The sequence below is a fragment of the Haliotis asinina genome, chromosome 1 (assembly GCF_037392515.1).
Source record: "Haliotis asinina isolate JCU_RB_2024 chromosome 1, JCU_Hal_asi_v2, whole genome shotgun sequence".
Classification (NCBI taxonomy): domain Eukaryota; kingdom Metazoa; phylum Mollusca; class Gastropoda; order Lepetellida; family Haliotidae; genus Haliotis; species Haliotis asinina.
The window spans coordinates 15,529,967-15,547,776 of record NC_090280.1 but is presented as its reverse complement, the minus strand read 5'-3'; the positions used below and the strand labels follow the sequence as shown (position 1 = coordinate 15,547,776).

General features: G+C 40.2%; 3 protein-coding genes across 3 annotated transcripts in view; all 3 read left to right on the top strand.

Annotated features, from left to right (window-relative positions):
- The window catches only part of LOC137287454 (protein turtle-like), a 66,521-nt gene extending 65,761 nt beyond the window's left edge, over positions 1-760 (top strand). Inside the window, exon 14 of the mRNA XM_067819765.1 lies at positions 576-760. Coding sequence (XP_067675866.1) covers positions 576-598 — 23 coding nt within the window. The 3' untranslated portion in view covers positions 599-760. The remainder of the gene's footprint in view (positions 1-575) is intronic.
- The window catches only part of LOC137287476 (nephrin-like), a 65,633-nt gene that overhangs the window by 7,100 nt on the left and 40,723 nt on the right, over positions 1-17,810 (top strand). The window lies entirely within an intron of this gene.
- LOC137287449 (protein turtle-like) lies at positions 1,764-16,124 on the top strand. The gene is made up of 14 exons (XM_067819751.1): positions 1,764-1,865; positions 3,674-3,740; positions 3,877-4,221; positions 5,749-6,030; positions 6,649-6,906; positions 7,143-7,421; positions 7,696-7,992; positions 8,190-8,486; positions 14,564-14,719; positions 15,010-15,025; positions 15,396-15,442; positions 15,528-15,620; positions 15,801-15,911; positions 16,088-16,124. The coding sequence occupies exons 2-14, from the start codon at positions 3,698-3,700 to the stop codon at positions 16,099-16,101; spliced, it is 2,238 nt and encodes a 745-aa protein (XP_067675852.1). The 5' UTR covers positions 1,764-1,865; positions 3,674-3,697; the 3' UTR covers positions 16,102-16,124.

Genomic DNA, 17,810 nt, shown 5'->3' with positions numbered 1-17,810 from the left:
CGGGAAACCTTCCTGGTGATTCTAATCGCATTTCATTGTTAAGGATCAACACTTTCTTAAATGTCATTAATATCTTCATCATCGTCATGGTCATATCATGGGTCAGCCTGTTTCATAACTCCCTATAACGTCAGTGCTCATCATCACATGTATTCCCTTCTGTCCCAACACAATGTAATATCAAAAACTGTAAACTCAGTAGTGTAACTGTATCCACTTACAACTGTATCAACTGTTATAATCTAGATTTAGCAAAATGTTCTACTGAAGCTGAAACGAGTCATGAGTTCAGCATATGATGAAAAGTATTGACAATTGGCAAAGTCTTTACAATACTTTACACCAAAACTCAGCTACTCACATGCACGTTATTTTCCACATTCTCATTAACAATTTGATGCATAATCCTGCAAAAGGTTTGCAATCAGTTTCCCAATGTAATCATATATGCATACATAACATGTAAGGTGTGCTCCAAGTCAAGCTAAACTTTTGATAGGTAGTGTATGATACATTCAGTTATTATCGTTTTCTGTATGTTTAATGAACTTTACTGTATACTTTGTTCTTTGCAGGTCCTGATCATGGTGATAGCTAACGTTTGGACATCATCCCAGAGACCTCTGATCTAGGAATCAACTGACCAGCCAAATGTGGTTTTAACAGAACATATATTTTGTTGCCATAAATATTAATTCCGTCATGGTCTTAGGTAAAGTTTGAATGGCAATGCAATAAAGTCCTATGCCAATGCAATAAAGGCCTGAATATGTGTTTATTTGCCACATAGAGGCGAACCAATGCAAAAAGCATCACACGTTTACCATTCATGACTCAGGGATATACAAGAGGGATTCTTCAGCCTGTCCCTCGTCAAGTCGTCATTAATATCAACTTACTGTGGGAGTATTATACCAAGCTGGTAACCATGGAAACTCCACAAATATCAACTAGCACAATAAACACATCTCGGATGTGAATTACCAATAACAACGGTCGCAATAAGCTGATGTATATCATCCAATAAAGCTATTGACAGGAATAGGTTTCCAGCTATGCATTACCCAACCAGATACACACCTGCCAGGAAGTAGACAAGTGTCATTTGTATCACATACCACATACCACAGCACAGCTGTCTCTCGTGCATATACATATGGAGAGACATGTCTACCAGTCATAACAGCACTGGTCTGCACATAATAACGAGACTGGTCTACAAGTAATAACGAGACCCGTCTATAAGTCATAACGAGACTTGTTTACAGATAATAACGAGAGCGGTCAGCAAGTAATAGTGAGACCGGTCCAGTCTGCAAGTAATAGCTATTTTGTTACTGACAAAGATTTACCGTCAGTTCATATAAACTGAACTTCGTATGAGCTGACGCAATTGGCCTGTAGGGGATGAGACAGGAGTAATTTTCTGTGAATGAACTGTTCGAAGCGTATGTGAATATTGTCTTTGTCAACGTTGAAGGAGATTCATGGGTTACGACTGACGATGGCGTATTCTTGTATACGCACTCGCTAACCGCAGACACAGAATGCAGGATCAATGGGCAAGTGGGGCAGCAGGAAAATACATTTGTATTTGTTTATAAGAGCCTTTGAAACGTTCATACATGTGTTAATGTGTACACACCAATGGAGGTTTACATGCATATGTGTATGTGAGAGATGTTTGTGTTCCTGTCAGCACACTGTAAAAGTGTCATATAGCATGGTGGACTACTCGACTGAGCTATATTTAGATACTGTTAGGGAGCGAGTGATGCGTGCATACACCTATACATTACTTCTGTGTTCACCTACCCTATTACACACGACGACGGTGTATACCTGACAACCACAAGTCCCAGTAGGTATGTATAATATGCGTCTTCTATCGGCATCACATAACATCTAATGTGTCTTACTTCTTTCACTATGTTGACCATGTCATCTGTGAGCGCTTGTTCGGTTCATGCCAGTGTATGTACACGCTATATACCCGTGTACTTTGACCCGGTTTCTGCTGGTACACATGCTGCCTGTGTACGAATCATCTGTACGGGATAGACTGACTAACAAACCTCCCATTGGTTTGAGTGTGAGTATTTAAAGGGGCATGCAAAGTATGGTCCCCTAGTTCACAACACCAAACTCATCTGCATCTGTTCGCACCGGTATGGAGTGTGTGAGTCACTCAACATCACATCGGCAATATTTTAGTCGTATCATTACAACATCAATCTTTAAACTCAAATAGTGCATACAATAAACAAATTACCAAAAGGGACAATGAAAACACCAGAGTATCAACAGCTTTGGTTTAAAAACAACATGTTATTATGACATGGTTTACTATATACAACGATACAATTATTACGGTTAAATATTTGCCGTGACAAAAGGTGTGAGAAATCCCCTCAAAATGCATATAACACTGATAAGTTTGATGTTTTTTGTATATTTGTATTCAGCAAAAACAAAGATACAAAGTAAACTACAGAGATTCACAATAGTGGTTCCATGTACAATACCACAGAGTCAAATCTAAAGTTATGAGTAACAATATAGTGTCAACTAAGCGAAGTCTTGGTGCGAGAGTGAGAAACAGTTATGCAGAATTCAGCACAGCACGCTGCCAGGCAGCGGCTATGTTGATCAAGCGTTGACGGAGAGGCAGATATATGCTCCAGTAGTCTGTGTGTATTTCCGTGTTGAGAACACGGCAACTAGCCTTTATATATACAGTCCACATTTCCTGAAAGTCCGAGCACAGACGACCATCGCCATCACCGTAGACTGCTGAAGACCAGACCCGTGCTAATCTCATAACATAATCAAAGGGAGGTAAATCTACAGAACTACCTTAAAGGCATGCCGAAGAAAATACGTACACCACTGAACATTTATCATACGAAATGTGACCCATAATAATTATTACTTAATTAATAATACAATTTATAATTATAGAAAATACACTCTCATAACGTAATATATAACATAGGCTACAGATCGCCAGCAACTGTACGTACCAGGACCATGGGGACAGTGCTCTTGCTGCCTGCATGGACCCCCAACTGGAACTAGTTCAGTCCTTGTGCTTTTGGCGATTATGTTGGCTCTCAAAGGAATGGTATATATAAAACAATACACAGAACATACGGGTGTGTGACATACACGAATGTCAGTGCTCACGTGGCTGCTGTTGACAATGTGTCATTTCGCATCTCGCCTCAGTGGAAATATTGTCAATGGCAATAGGAGAGGGTATACCTCTACTTCCTCATACATGCCAGAATCCAGTAATCAATGTTTTGAAGGTCACATTTTATCGTTTTCATTCCTATAACACACAGCCCGTGGAGTGGGAAATGTTTAAACACAAGGTCTCTGAGACAGATCCAGCTGACATACCGTTATGTATACAACGTGAAGCAATGATTCGTCTACAATATAATATCGTGTTACTTAAGGGAAAGGTGACATGTCTTCAACCTTTTTTTAGTTACACATTTGCTCATCTGATTCATGCAACAGCACCCTCTGTGCAAAATCTCCACATTGTTATACATGAGTCACCTTTTGTTACGTTGACCACTGCATTCGCTCACATCCACTATCGTCCTGAAACAGAAAATAAATGTCACTAGCAATATGCATAAACGTTAAACTTGTATTCCAGATCTCACCCCGGTGCCAGACAGGAATGATGGATATGATTTGTGCTGCAGTATTATATCTGACTACAGGTACCTATGTGTTACAGTCTTGTATTCAGCCTCCTTCTGAATATTCCATTTTTACCTTAAATATTTGCTATAAATACTTGCCACTATCTGTCTTGGAGAAACGTACTCCATATTACAAAATATTATCTCTCTACAGGTGTTGTATCAGGTGCTCCTAGTGCCAGTCCAGTGTTGTCTACAGTTTCTGGAACAACCCGGTTCAGCTGGGAGATTCCGCAAGGAGGTTTGGGGACAGGAGCCAGTTTCTATGTTGTCAGTTCTGCTGGTGACACTGTGTTCATAGTGACAGGTTCTGGAACATTCAGTCCACTCCCAGGCTACAGAGATAGACTTGTGTACCAGGGGAACATAGCAGAAAGGAATGTCACCTTCACCCTCAGCAACATCCAGATATCAGATGCAGGGACATACACATGTGGGAATGGAGGAGGTGCTGCCACTGACGTGATACAGAACTGTGGACAGAAACTTGTTGTCCTGGGTGAGTGGCCAATACTTTAGCTGCTGTTATTCCTGGCTTGTTCCATATATTCATATGGTAAATTTAGATGTGTTGTATGTGCTCAGTGTCGTCGTAATTTCCATCAAGGAACATGAGGAAACAAATATAACTGTCAGTGCTACACTAAAACAACATGGTGATAGATAGCTGAGGAGGCCAGGGATACACAGCAACAACTTGGCTATAGACGCCAGTGATAGAATAAAACAACGTGGTAATTGACAAACAAGTATGGAGAGTCCAGTGATACAGTGATGCAGTATAAATATAGGGGAGGGAGGCCAATTATGCAATACAACCAACAGGCCAGTGCAGTGATGAGTTGGTGATAAGTATTTGTGATGAATAGAGTCCCAAGTAAGTAGATTCCATGACTGTCAATGAAGCGTCTCGCGTCTGAATGTATATGTATATCTGCATGTGTGTGATAGAGAGAGAGAGAGAGTATGTATGTATGTATGTATGTATGTATGTATGTATGTATGTATGTATGTATGTATGTATGTATGTATGTATGTATGTATGTATGTATGTATGTATGTATGTATGTATGTATGTATGTATGTATGTATGTATGCATGTATGTACGTATGTATGAATGTATGTGTGTGTGTGTGTATGTCATTTCTAAATGCCCCTCAAAAACCTGTTTAGTCTTATGTCACGTCAGCCATCTTCCATTCTCTGGAAGCATGATCACATACACACAACACTTGTAAAACTTGCATATTGAAAACGTTTAAAGAAATAATATACAACAGACACAAAAATGAAGTAATACCGTGTACCATTCAAAGAAAGGGAAAGGAAGTGAATAAGGAACGTGTGTCTTCCCTAGAGTTAACATGAACAATTCCATTAATTAAATGACCCCGCAGCAACAGCCTGTCTAATACGTTCACATCACCGTCGCATGTGACCTTTCCAGGCTCTTCTGTGACATCCCTGCAGGGTTGTTTATGAAGCTAGGGTTTACATATATGTGTACTATTGCCTAATACTGGATGTGCGCACGATACTTAATGTACATACGATAAAATTTTACAGACCGCTAATTTGGACCATATTTGTCAATGTTTTCACAGCAGACATCAGCATCATCATCATCATCATCATCATCCCATGGTTACATATATAACATAGGATCTAGAAGACTCAACATTCTCATTCGTTTACACACACCGATGCATTTCACATATACCTTTGCAGAGTCGAAAGTCTTTAGGAGGGCTACGATTTATTGCATTTTGTCATCTTGTAAAACATAAGATACTTGTTACGTATCCACAGAACAAGATGTCTCGTGAAGACCACTTGCAGGAAAATTGTGAGAAGCCTATCTGCATTACCACATTCGTGATGTTAATGGAACAATGCTTCATATTTTTAAATCACCTAACTGAAGAATTCACCTAACTACTCACTAAATTGTTATGTTTCTACATCTCAATTACATGTTAAACGCTGTATGTACAAGGCTAATTTACACAGCATGTATTTTGACAGGCAAACCTACAACACCTGGCCGTCCCGAGTCAACAACACCTGTCTACAACCAGCAAGTGACATTGACTTGCAGCTCCACCTCTACCACTCTCCCAGCTGACCATGGTCTGACCTTGACCTACACCTGGCAGCGTGACATCACTGACATCACAGTTGCCTCCCCAGGTTCTCCTTACACCTTCACAGTGAGTTTCCGGGACAGTCACAGCTACAGATGTAGAGCGAGAGAAAGTCAGGGTCTGGAGTCAGAGTGGAGCCAGGTGTACAACATGGAGCCTGAATGTGAGTTCCTTTATTTATTTCCAGAATGTCACGCAGAGTGCGAAACGAACCTTGTGAAGGAACATGGGAAAGAATTCGGGAGCTCCTGTACTTTCATCTGTTCCCTTTTTCGTTTCCATGACTACGTATTAATTCCCTTAATGTGGGACGGCGGGCTTTGAACGGGGTTGTCAGCAATTACAGAATCACATAACGTTTTAAACAAGCTGCTAATCACATATTTTAATGTGTTCTATTTAATGTGTTCTTTGTACCAATAACTGTCTGTTGTTAGCATATATATATGTTATGTTTTATATCGTACAGCCAGTATAACACCCAGATTGCCGTTTAATCCAGACGGGTCCATATAGGTAGCAAAGGTACTGGAAGTCCCCATGTTCCCTAGTTTGGTGATCTACCCTCAGTCGTTGGCGATCTATAGTCCGTTTGTTTATTGTACTGTCTAAATAGTGATACTAGTTTTTACTTTCCACACTAGTTTTAAGTCATATTGTGATATTCATGTTGTTTTCTGTCTTTCTCTAGAATATATAGTCCTTTTCCGTGTTAAGTGTTCCCGTCACGTTATGGCTGCAATATTGCAGCGTTAAATATTAACTCACTCACTTATTCCAGACGGTCCCTACCAGATCCCCTTGACTCCTTCCATCTCCTCCTACACTGTGACAGAACACCAGGCTCTTCCATCAATCACATGCTCCGCCCTCTGTAGGCCCGGATGTATCTATAGGTGGTTACACAAGGGAGTAGTCTTCAGCAGTGGAGCCGTGCTCCAAGGACAAGCTGAGAGATCCAAGAGAGGCTCCTACAAATGTCAACCTTATAATACACACGGGAGTAGTGACAGTGTTACAGTTCGTGTTGATGTTCAGTGTAAGTATATAGTCTACACTGGTGACAGTGTTACAGCAGTGTTGATGTTCAGTGTAAATGTATAGCATACACTGCGGACAGTGTTACATTCAGCGTTCATGATCACTGAGAGAATGTGTGCAGTGCTTGTGTTATCGTAAAACATGTACTTACAGAAATGTATGCCTTTTTCAAGTAATGTTGAAGTCAGTGTACAGTCAATACAATGGTTATAATGTAGCGTTTCATACTTTCAGACCCAGCTGACATTAGAATATTTACCGTCAACTCTCACGGTGGTTCAGTGACAGTTAACGAGTCTGATCCAGTGACCTTAAACTGCCAGGTTGACAGTACTCCATGGTCAGTCATCAGGTTACTGAATGGAACTGAGGAGTTGAAAATAGCAGATAATTCCCCTACAGCAGCATACAGACTGGAGTCAGCAGAATGTAGACAAAGAGGCAACTACTCCTGTACTGCCACCAACAACATCGGGGCACCTGCCAGCCAGAGCATTGAGTTGCTGGTTACATGTGAGTAGTTTGTATTTCGGCACGTAATATGTTCGCTTGACTGCGTTGTGAATATTATAGGGTATCCTTCTATGTTTGAGTAACCTGCTGTATATGTGTGTTATTTCTGCAACGTAGTGAGAAAGAACAACTCCAGAAGAACAGAAGAACAATTCCAATTATTGTTTTGGAGTACGTACATGAAATTACTGTTTTATCTACTGAATCAGCCACATTGCTACTTGTCAATTTGTTCTTTCCCTTTCTGTATTTCCCTGTCTCTATATGTAATCAGGTTCACCACGACTTGATGACGCAGTTTCCCAACAACTCAAAGTCGCCGCTACACGGGGTGGTGACGTGATTGTGTCTGTGTCAGTCCTGGCCTTCCCGCTTCCTACATTCACCTGGAGTAGATCCATCAGTACCAGCCAGAACCTCACTGGTTCCTCCAGCCCTGTCTCAGACATCTCAGTCGCTGCTAGACTACACCTCACTAACCTCCAACAGCAGGACTTCGGTTACTATAGTCTGACAGTGGACAATGGTGTAGGCGGTCAAGTGACATACACTGTCAGCTTAGTGCCTGAAGGTGTGTTTCAGATTTAGTGTTGAAGTGTGCCAGATCTACCTTTGTGCATTGTTTTTTTTCTGTTCATTAATTCGTACTGTTATTACGTGTTGTTTATATTTTATTTTGGTTTTCATTTTACCTTCGTTTGAGTTTTATGTACAGTGCAACAAAATGGCGTCAGCTGTCTCAATATTTCCATATTTGTCTGTTTTAAGGCCCTCCACAGACACCAACACAGTTTCGAGATCTGGATAATGCAACAACGTCGTCAATATGGTTGTCCTGGCTGAATGGGTTCAATGGTGGACACCCTCAGACGTTTCTCATTGAGTATCTTCAGTTTGCTACAAGAACGTGGGTTGCGTACAATTCATATGATGAGAAAGGCGAGATGATGGTGATAGAAGTGACTGGTCTTACATCAGGACAGATTTACATATTCCGACTACAAGCTAGAAATGACTTTGGGGATTCTGATGCATATGTATTTGTAGAAGCTGTGACTGCTGGTGGTAAGTGTCTCTTGATGACAATAACTAACTGGTATCTGGTAACCTGATACCCGCAAATGAGTAAGCATGGCTAGATGTTAGGTACATTACGGTTTTGGTCATGCAATTGTCGGGGGAAAGACAGTTTGCGTCACATCCCCGTTCATAGACGATGAAGCATAACGGTGTGTAACATTCTATAGTGAGTGAGTGAGTGAGTTAATATTTAACGTCACATCGGCAATATTTCAGCCATATCGTGACGAGAGCATTTAATACTGAAACGGAAGACATGTATTTCATAAATAAACCTGTCGTCAAAGGACAGTTAAACAACTAGAATACCACAGTTACAATTTAAAACTAGTGTGGAAAGTTAAAACTAATATCACTATCTGGACAAAACAATATAAAAACAGACTATAGATCTCCAATGACTGGAAGTAGATCACCATACTAGGGACCATGGGGACTTACAGTACCTCAGCTACCTGCATGGACCCTGGTTGGATTTACATCATCCCTTCAGCCGCTGGAGAGTGTGTGAAATGCTAGTTAAAATTAAAATAACACGAATACTACGATTAAAAACCTTTTAGACTTAAATTTACATCAAATGTTTTTGGACTTACGTACCCTCTCAGGAGGACAATAATTTTACAATGCTTCAACCTCCTTTGAGGGTACAGCCACTAACAATTCAAGTTACTAATCTAAACTACCAATCATTAAAATATATCTATCTACAGAAACGTATTGCTCAAAATTCAACCATGAAATCTTTAAAAAACCAATGATTAAATGACAACTAATAGTGGTAAAATGGCCCTTGATAGTTTTGTCATTGAAAAATTTATCCTTGTGGCGGAGAATTCAGCACAGTCAAGCAGAATATGCTTGACCGTGACTCTCTCATCACACGGGATACAAAACGGAGGATCCTCACCTTTCAGTAAATATTCGTGCGTGTATCTTGTGTGGCCAATACGACATCGTCTCATAATGACCTCTTCAAATCTGGACTGACAACCCAAGTAGGTATAACCAGTATAAGGTTTTATCGCATGTGATTTATTTATGCCCACTTGGGTGTCCCACTTCTTTTGCATCAGATCACGGATATAAGATCTAATGGTGGCTTTGTAATCACTGTAAGGAATAAGCAGTGCTGTCACAGATTTGTTGAGTGCTGCCTTAGCAGCAAGATCAGCCACTGCGTTACCGGAAATGCCTACGTGGCTTGGAAACGAACAGAATACGATGTCGTATTGGCCAGTAGCAAGATCATTATACAATTCAATAATTTCAATTAAAAGTGGATGTTTACAAGAAATATTTTTAATAGCTTGAAGGCAAGAAAGAGAGTCTGAATAGATTATATATTGTTTACGTTTAGGGTGTCTTTGAATATATTTGAGAGCTGGCAATATGGTGTTAGCTTCTGCAGTAAAAATAGAGCTGTTATCTGGAATTCTAGAAGATATTGTTCTGGATCCAATGACAGTATCACAATATACTGCTCCACCGTCCTTGGATCCATCTGGAAATAAGGGTATATAATTGCTATATTTATGTTTTAATTGATGATGTTCTTGTTTATATTGTAAGTCATTTCTTTCTGCTTTTTTAAGTGAAGTTAATGTTAGGTCAATTTGTGGCCTAACCAACTGCCAAGGAGGAGAAGAAAGAAGACGGGAAGGCGATATAGTTTCCACAGCTCTCTACCGTCAGAGGAAATAAATGATTTAATTCTGTGCCCAAGAGGTGGAACAAGAGAAGACTTTTTGTTATACAAATCCTCATAAAGGGGATTGAACACACAGTTATAGGCAGGGTTAGATTCATTAGAATATAATTTAGTAATGTATTGTAAAGACCATTTTATACGACGCTGAATAAGAGATGGTTCATCAGCATCAACGTAGAGACTATCAATTGGTGAAGTTCTGAAAGACCCAAGACAAAGTCTTAAGCCTTGATGGTGGACAGAATGAAGAAGTTTAAGGTTGCTTTTGCAGGCTCCACCATATACGATGGAGCCACAATCAAGTTTCGAACGGACAAGTGATCGATATAGGTGTAAGAGGGTTGCTTGATCCCCTCCCCACTTTGAGATGGAAACAACTTTCAACAAATCAAGAGCCTTCAGGCATTTAGTTTTAAGGGACTAAATATGAGGCAGAAATGTTAAGTGGGAGTCAAAGATTAGGCCCAAGAACTTGGCCTCCTTTACAGCTTTGATGGGAGTGCCATCTAGAGATAGTTCAGGGTCCTTATGTGGCTTATATTTTCTGCAAAAATGTATACAATTAGTTTTCGATCTAGCAAATTTAAAGCCATTTTCAAGACACCATTTATTTATTTTGTATAAACAAAGCTGCAGTTGCCGTTCAATAGTATGCATATTTCTACCACGACAAGAAATATTAAAATCATCCACAAATAACGATCCATCAATTGAATCGTTTAAAACTTTTGATAAACTATTTATCTTTATGCTAAAAAGTGTTCCAGACCAAATACTGCCTTGTGGATCCTGATTATAATGATCAGACAGGGTAGAACCCACGCGGATTTGTCATTTAAAAAGTTGGTTATAAATCGAGGTGTAAACGACCTCGCAAGCCGAAGTCATGTAAGTCTCTTAAAATATGCTGTTTCTAGATAAAAAAAAGATAGACACAGCGTATTGTTTATTAATTAGTGCGTTTTTCACAAATGATTCTAAACGCACAAAGTGATCGACAGTACTTCTGTTTTTAAGGAAACCACACTGTGTATCTGTTATGAGATTATTTGTTTCCATGTACCAAACAAGTCGATTATTTATCATGCGTTCCATGGTCTTGCAAACACAGCTTGTCAATGTCATCACGCCATGAGGGAGGAAAGTTACCCGATGTCCAAATATCATCAAAAATATATAGGAGTGTTTCTAGGCAGGATTCTGGTAAGTGCTTCAGGAGTTGATAATGTATGTTATCAGCACCTGTAGCAGTGTCATCAGCTTGATCAAGAGCAGTATGGAGCTCATGAATAGACAACTTTTCATTATAATCTTCCCCATTATCTGATTTGAAATTAATAGTTTTCTTTTCTTGTTGTTTTTGATATTGCTGAAATTTAGGTACATAATTAGAAGAGGAAGCGTGTTTAGCGAGGGCTTTACCCAATGTATTAGCAATATCTGATTAATCAGTAAGCAATTGATCTCCATGTTTAAGATGATGGACAGTAGATTTAGTACCTTTACCTTTAATTTTCTGAACCATGTTCCAGACCTTGGACATTGGTGTCCGAGAATTTATTTTGGATACACAATTTTGCCAAGATTGGCGTTTGTTCTGTTTAAAAGTACGCCGTGCTTTAGCATTTAAAATTTAAAATTTATGTAAATTATGCACCATGGGATGGCGACCGAAATAATGTTCTGCTTTTTTCCTTGCCTTCCTAGCTTGTTTGCACTAATCGTTGAACCATGGTTTTCTTATGTGTGGAACTACAGAGGACTTTGGTACACACTCATCAGCTATGGAATTCAGTCCATCAGAAAAGCATGTAATAGCATCAGGAACGTCAGTAAAACGTTCATGTTTAAGTTTCTCCACACACAGTGTTTGATATGAAGCCCATTTAGCGTTAATAAAATTCCGTCTTGATGAAGGAGGAATATCAGATGGAGTTACAGTTTTTAATACACTAGGAAAACGGTCACTTCCACAGAGGTCATCGTGGACAGACCATTCAAATTCATTTAGTAGTTCTGAATTTGTCAATGATAAGTCAAGAGCAGAATAGGTCCCTGCACCATGGTGTAAGTATGTGTTGGAACCATCATTATAAATACATAAATCATTGTCAGAACAAAAGTCCTCCAACAATTTCCCTTTAGTGTTTGTAGTTACACTACCCCAAAGTGGGTTGTGCCCATTTAAATCTCCCATTATAGCACAGGGCTTCGGGAGTTGGTCATATAGAGCTTGAAGATCAGTTATGAAACGTTGAAGACGGCAAGATATAAAGAGAGCATAGCGTAAACGCTACATGTAAAGTATTTCTCACAGCAACAGCCTGCATATTAGTAATAAGTGAAACAGGGCTTTGAATAACGTTTTGTCTGACTAGAATGGATGGTCCGCCAGTGGCCCTATCACCCGGAGGTGCAAAACAATAATGTGCATTAAATTGGCGAAGGTCAAATGTATCTGTTTGTTTTAAATATGTCTCCTGGAGACATATTGCTGAAGGTGTAAAATCTTGGACTAATAGCTGTAATTCATGTAAATTAGTCCTCAATCCTCTACGGTTCCACTGTACAATATTATTGGAATAAACTATCTTTTGAGGGGATTTATTGGGGATCAACCCCGCAGTCTTTTGGAGGGCAACAAGCTATGTGCCCTAGAATGGACGTTTTCAGAAGTGAATTCCCCAGTATGAGATGATATGGCAGGGTATAAAAGCTGTGGAGAATCGCATTTACCCAAGTCAAGGTAGTCTGGCATCCTGTGGATGATTTTGTTATTTTCGAGGTAGACTCCGATGATGTTTTTGCTACTGTAGCATAACCTTCTGGAAAATCAGATCTCTTTGCCAGTTTTTTTTTGCCTCAGAAAAGCAGATATTTTGAGTAAATTTTATTCTGTTTTTCTTCATTTGTTCCAAATAGGACACTGTTTCGAAGAAGATGAATGTTCGCCTGAACAGTTGGTGCATTTTTTTAAATCACTGTCACAATCTTCTGTTGTGTGTGTTTTCTCACCACAGTGAGCACACACAACAGACAATGTGCAAGTACTCACGCCATGTCCATATTTCTGGCATTTAAAACACCTGAGCGGGTTGGGGATGTAGGTGTCAACTTGTATGTTACAACAGCCTGCCTTCACTGATTTAGGAGCATTTGGACATGAGAAAGTAAACAGATATATATTTGTTTGGAATGTTTCATTGTTCTTTCGAGTCGAAAAGTGCTTGACGCAAGCACACCTTGATCTATCATTTCTGATCCTATGTCAAGTTCGGACAAATCAGCAAACAATCGATCACGGTCTCTGATGATACCTTTACTAGTGTTTAAGGTCTTGTGAGCAGAGACCGTCACCGGAATGCCCACGAAAGATTTCATGTTCATCAAGTTGGTTGCTTCTTGCTTTTCCCGCATTCAACTAGCAGGGCACCCGAACGCAAGCGTCTAATGTTTTTCACCTCCCGAGCAATACCTTGAATAGCCTTGGATACACCAAAGGGGTTCAACTTTAATGGTGTCTTGTCAGGAGTCTCAATCACAATGAAACGTGGCCAATATTCAATCGATGCAGACGGTCTATGGTCAGTATCAACAGGGTCAATATAAAGTGGAGGTTTTGGGGTTTTTAGTGGTGTTAAGGTAATCTGGTTCATCATCCGAGCTCCCCACCCACCATGGAGTATCACAAGGACAATGCTAAAGCAAGCGGGCCTCCAGCTTACAACACCAAGGATACCCGGATGATGTACTCCAGCAGAAGAATTATAAAAGATTAATAATTCCACCAGACTGGCCCATGAGCCACCACCTTCTGGCATAGGACTCTAGGCAAATTTCAGAACAACATATTTCAAAATCAAAAATGTTTTAGATAATAAAGCCAAGCCCAAAGTTACAACAATTCGAAATGATATATGTGCATTAATAAATGTAATAATACTACATGCACAGGGCTTGGCATGACGAGCCGATTGGTCGAACCGGGCCCATTCGACCACTCGTCTAGGCGAAGTCAGGGCCAAAGTGGTGTATTGAGCAACAGGAACACAGTTGCAAGATCCTATTGCCCTCAACCACCAGGATCCCCTCCTCCACCGACACAGGGCCGCAACCCACAGCAAACTGGCTGGTGGACCAAACATCCCCCCGGGTCCACAACGGGGGTGTCGGCGAGCTCTTGCGTTACCCAGCACCCACCACGAGGAGGTGGCTCGCCACGGGTGCCGTAACACTCCATATACGACGTTTAGATGTTCTGTTTTAGCTGGGCACACACTCTAAAAATCTGTGTGGGGCAGTGCAAAACCGGATAGCAGCCGTCAGCATGATCTTTTTGTTTGGATTTTAGACCTGACAGAACAGCAAAGGGTTGACGCTTCACGCACTTGTACAAGGGTAACAGCTGGAGCGACAATAGGAGGCATCCTTCTTACGCTGCTCACTGGAGGAATTGTTCTAATGGTGCTGTACAGAAAGGGATACAGAGTTGGACACATTCTAAAAGGTACATAGTACATTTCCTGTTGTTATATGTTTGAACACTATTTGCAGGCTGTAGATGTTATCCCATATGTAAGTTTCTATTTAAGGTTGACAAGATTTGGCATGGTAAAGACAATACATTTACACTATTAATGTGATTTAATGTGTGGTTATGGTTGCTTCTATATACAGTTTTAACAGAAAAATACGTATCTGTCTCTGTCTCCATTTCGGTAGTGATTTATGTAACATGTTCCTATTTGTGAAGTGTGTTTCGGAGTCTATGACATTTTTACTATTCTCGTTTTCCAGGAGCTACACGAAAGAGGTAATTCACGTTGGGCGCGAGTGAGTGACCGAGTTAATTTTACGTCTCACTCAACAATATTCCAGTTATATCGCGGCGGTCTGTAAATAATCGAGTCTGGACCAAACAATCCAGTGCTGACATGACAGCACGACATGACATGTGTCAACCAAGGTAGCGAGACAGTCAATCCGATCCCGTTAGTCGCTCTTAAAGCACGCATAGTCGCCTTTAGTGGCTTTGGTTACTAAAGATCTATTCTACCCCGAAATGTCACGGGTCAGGTAAAGCTAGAAAATAATTAGGTAACTTACAACAGATATAATAAAATAATGTATGAATTTTATGTTCAGTTGTTCAAAACTAACCTGATGCTGTTTTGTAACTCCAGCCATCATGAAGCCGTTGAAATGGACAACAGAGGATATTCATCATTAGGTATGTACTATTGGATGTTTCCCTCTTGTTGGTGTTACAACCATCTCTGGCTTTTTTAGGACTAAATCAGTACGATGTGTTTCAGATCACATCAGTGCTCCAGTGCAGTATTCAAACGTAGAGGAAGACTCAGAAAGGCAACAGTACACACAGTTGAAGATTTATGAGAATTCAAAAGGTAGATACATTTTGCGTTATATTGTTGTATCGTATTGTTTAATCTCTTGGATTCACCTGATGAAGGAGCAAGCATACGCTCCGAAACGTCGTGCTATCCACAATCATGAAGTTGACACCCAGGCCAGCTGTGTTGCAATTAGTATTCAAAAATGAATTCTGTAATTAATCTTATTTTCAGCGGAAGTTGCGGCAGATACAAATACCTATGAAGGCGTGATAGAGACACCCCCTGTGACCTACGAGTCCATCGAGACATCGCCATACCAGAACCCTGGGGCACATTCGCAAGGTACCCAATCCATGAAACACTCCTGGTGATTCTCATTCAACTCTTTCTTAAATGTCTCTACAGCAATAACCCAAAGCATATGCATTTCATTCTCTTCGGGTTTAATGCGTTTATTTCATGTGGTATGTTCCGTTGTTGTGACATTTGTTTGTTACCTTTGCTTCTGTATGTTTCAGATCTTGACAAGTGAAATAAGCACAAAAACAACATCATACAGAACCAACATTACTTCGCTTAGAGACAGGACGTTCGTCATACTGTTGTCATATTGACATTACTTCTGAAGAAATAGTTCTATGACACTTGCACAGTTTTTGTTTGAAATTCAAATGATACGCTCGTGACATCTTTATCGAATATATAATAGTGAATATTTCGCAAAACAAAGAGAAATATATTTTCACAATGAACACACAAATTTGGTTATTACGTGCAAACTGCATATAAACTGAGAAATAACAATCTATTTCCGATCTACCGATTATACCAAAATGTACCATGGTAGCAGTCATTTTTTGCGGTCTAAGACTGTAATGAAAGGCTGAGGGAGTATCAGTAATATGCTCATGTCAGGGCGTTTTAGGAGAACCATTTTAGTGCTATGATGTTTTATATTTCTGTTTGTGCCCCTTGTACCTTTAGCATACACTTACGGAAATTTTCCCTTTATTATTCAACAGATGCAGAGAATATAATGAATGACTACGACTTTTCTACTAAATTAATGATTCCTTCAAACTGAAATGGAAGATTTTCAAACACTGGACATCGAGAATATAGTTAGGCCGACTGACCGTCATTGACACCGTCTAATGGGAACTTGGCCGATTAGCCAGTGTCCGTACGCTGATGTATAGTCCGTACAGTCCATTTGAGACCGATGAATTGCTCACTAACACAAAATCTAATAATTGCAACAAAACCAGATTTGCAAAGCCACATGAAATCGACAGACCAACTCCGATGACGTGTCTCATAATTTGGGACACCCGAATAAAAAAAAGTTGTTTAACAAACGATCATCATTGTCTTGTCACCTTTCGTTATTTTGTACTAGCACTTGCTGGTACAACAGCCAGGTAATCAGCAAGCTTGTGTTGTGAGGATGGGGCCATCTCAAAAGCCGTTATCTGGATACCACTAGAGGTGTTCAATGGGAGTCAGTGTTGTCACTTTCAGAAGACGCTGTTGTCCGAGTCGGTGTCGCTGTCGTCAGAGTTTACCCTAATGACGACTGGCTTGATGGTGGCATGGTCCAGTCCACTGTGTTCCCACCAATGTCTTTCTATTTCATTCTCAACTTTCTCAATGCACTTTTGTCATGTTTCCTGCGTGATGGTGTCTATTGACTGTTGAACAATCGTCTGTACATCCCGAAGTTACAATGTTACATTTTGCCTGCCAACATCCGATTTCATGATGGCAATTGCAAAACTGAATGACCATGTTCTGTAAGGTACTGATCAAACTGAAAGACAGGCGTGGTTTCATTTGACTTTATGTCATACAGAACAGGTTTGCTTGCTTTTTCTGGATACGATATTGCTTTATTTTGCATTCATTCTATCATGTCCCCCATCTTACTGTTAGATGTTGGGGCCTTTGTATTAGGTACTTGAACGCCATGATATGGCGTGTTATCCTTGACAATCAGACTTTTGGGGGGCAGTGCCGGTACCAATTGATTTTGTACCCATTCTAAGAAGACCATCCCGTTCATTTCGGTATGATAGTCTCGCTTGTATTTAGATTTTGCCTTGAAGACTAGGGAGCAGCCAGGTAGGAATCCCCGACTCTTGCAACAAGCATGGAGCACAATCAGTCGCTCTCCTTTGCCTAGTGGTAATTTTCTGGCACAGAACTGTGAAGAGGAGCTAGCGAACCATTGTGTCCCTATGG

Bases quoted from the DNA above. Each gene is read 5' to 3' on its own strand.
- LOC137287449 (XM_067819751.1), top strand. From the start codon at position 3,698: ATGATGGATATGATTTGTGCTGCAGTATTATATCTGACTACAG. The intron at 3,741-3,876 runs GTACCTATGTGT...ATCTCTCTACAG, and splicing joins AGTATTATATCTGACTACAG to GTGTTGTATCAGGTGCTCCT. The intron at 4,222-5,748 runs GTGAGTGGCCAA...GTATTTTGACAG, and splicing joins ACAGAAACTTGTTGTCCTGG to GCAAACCTACAACACCTGGC.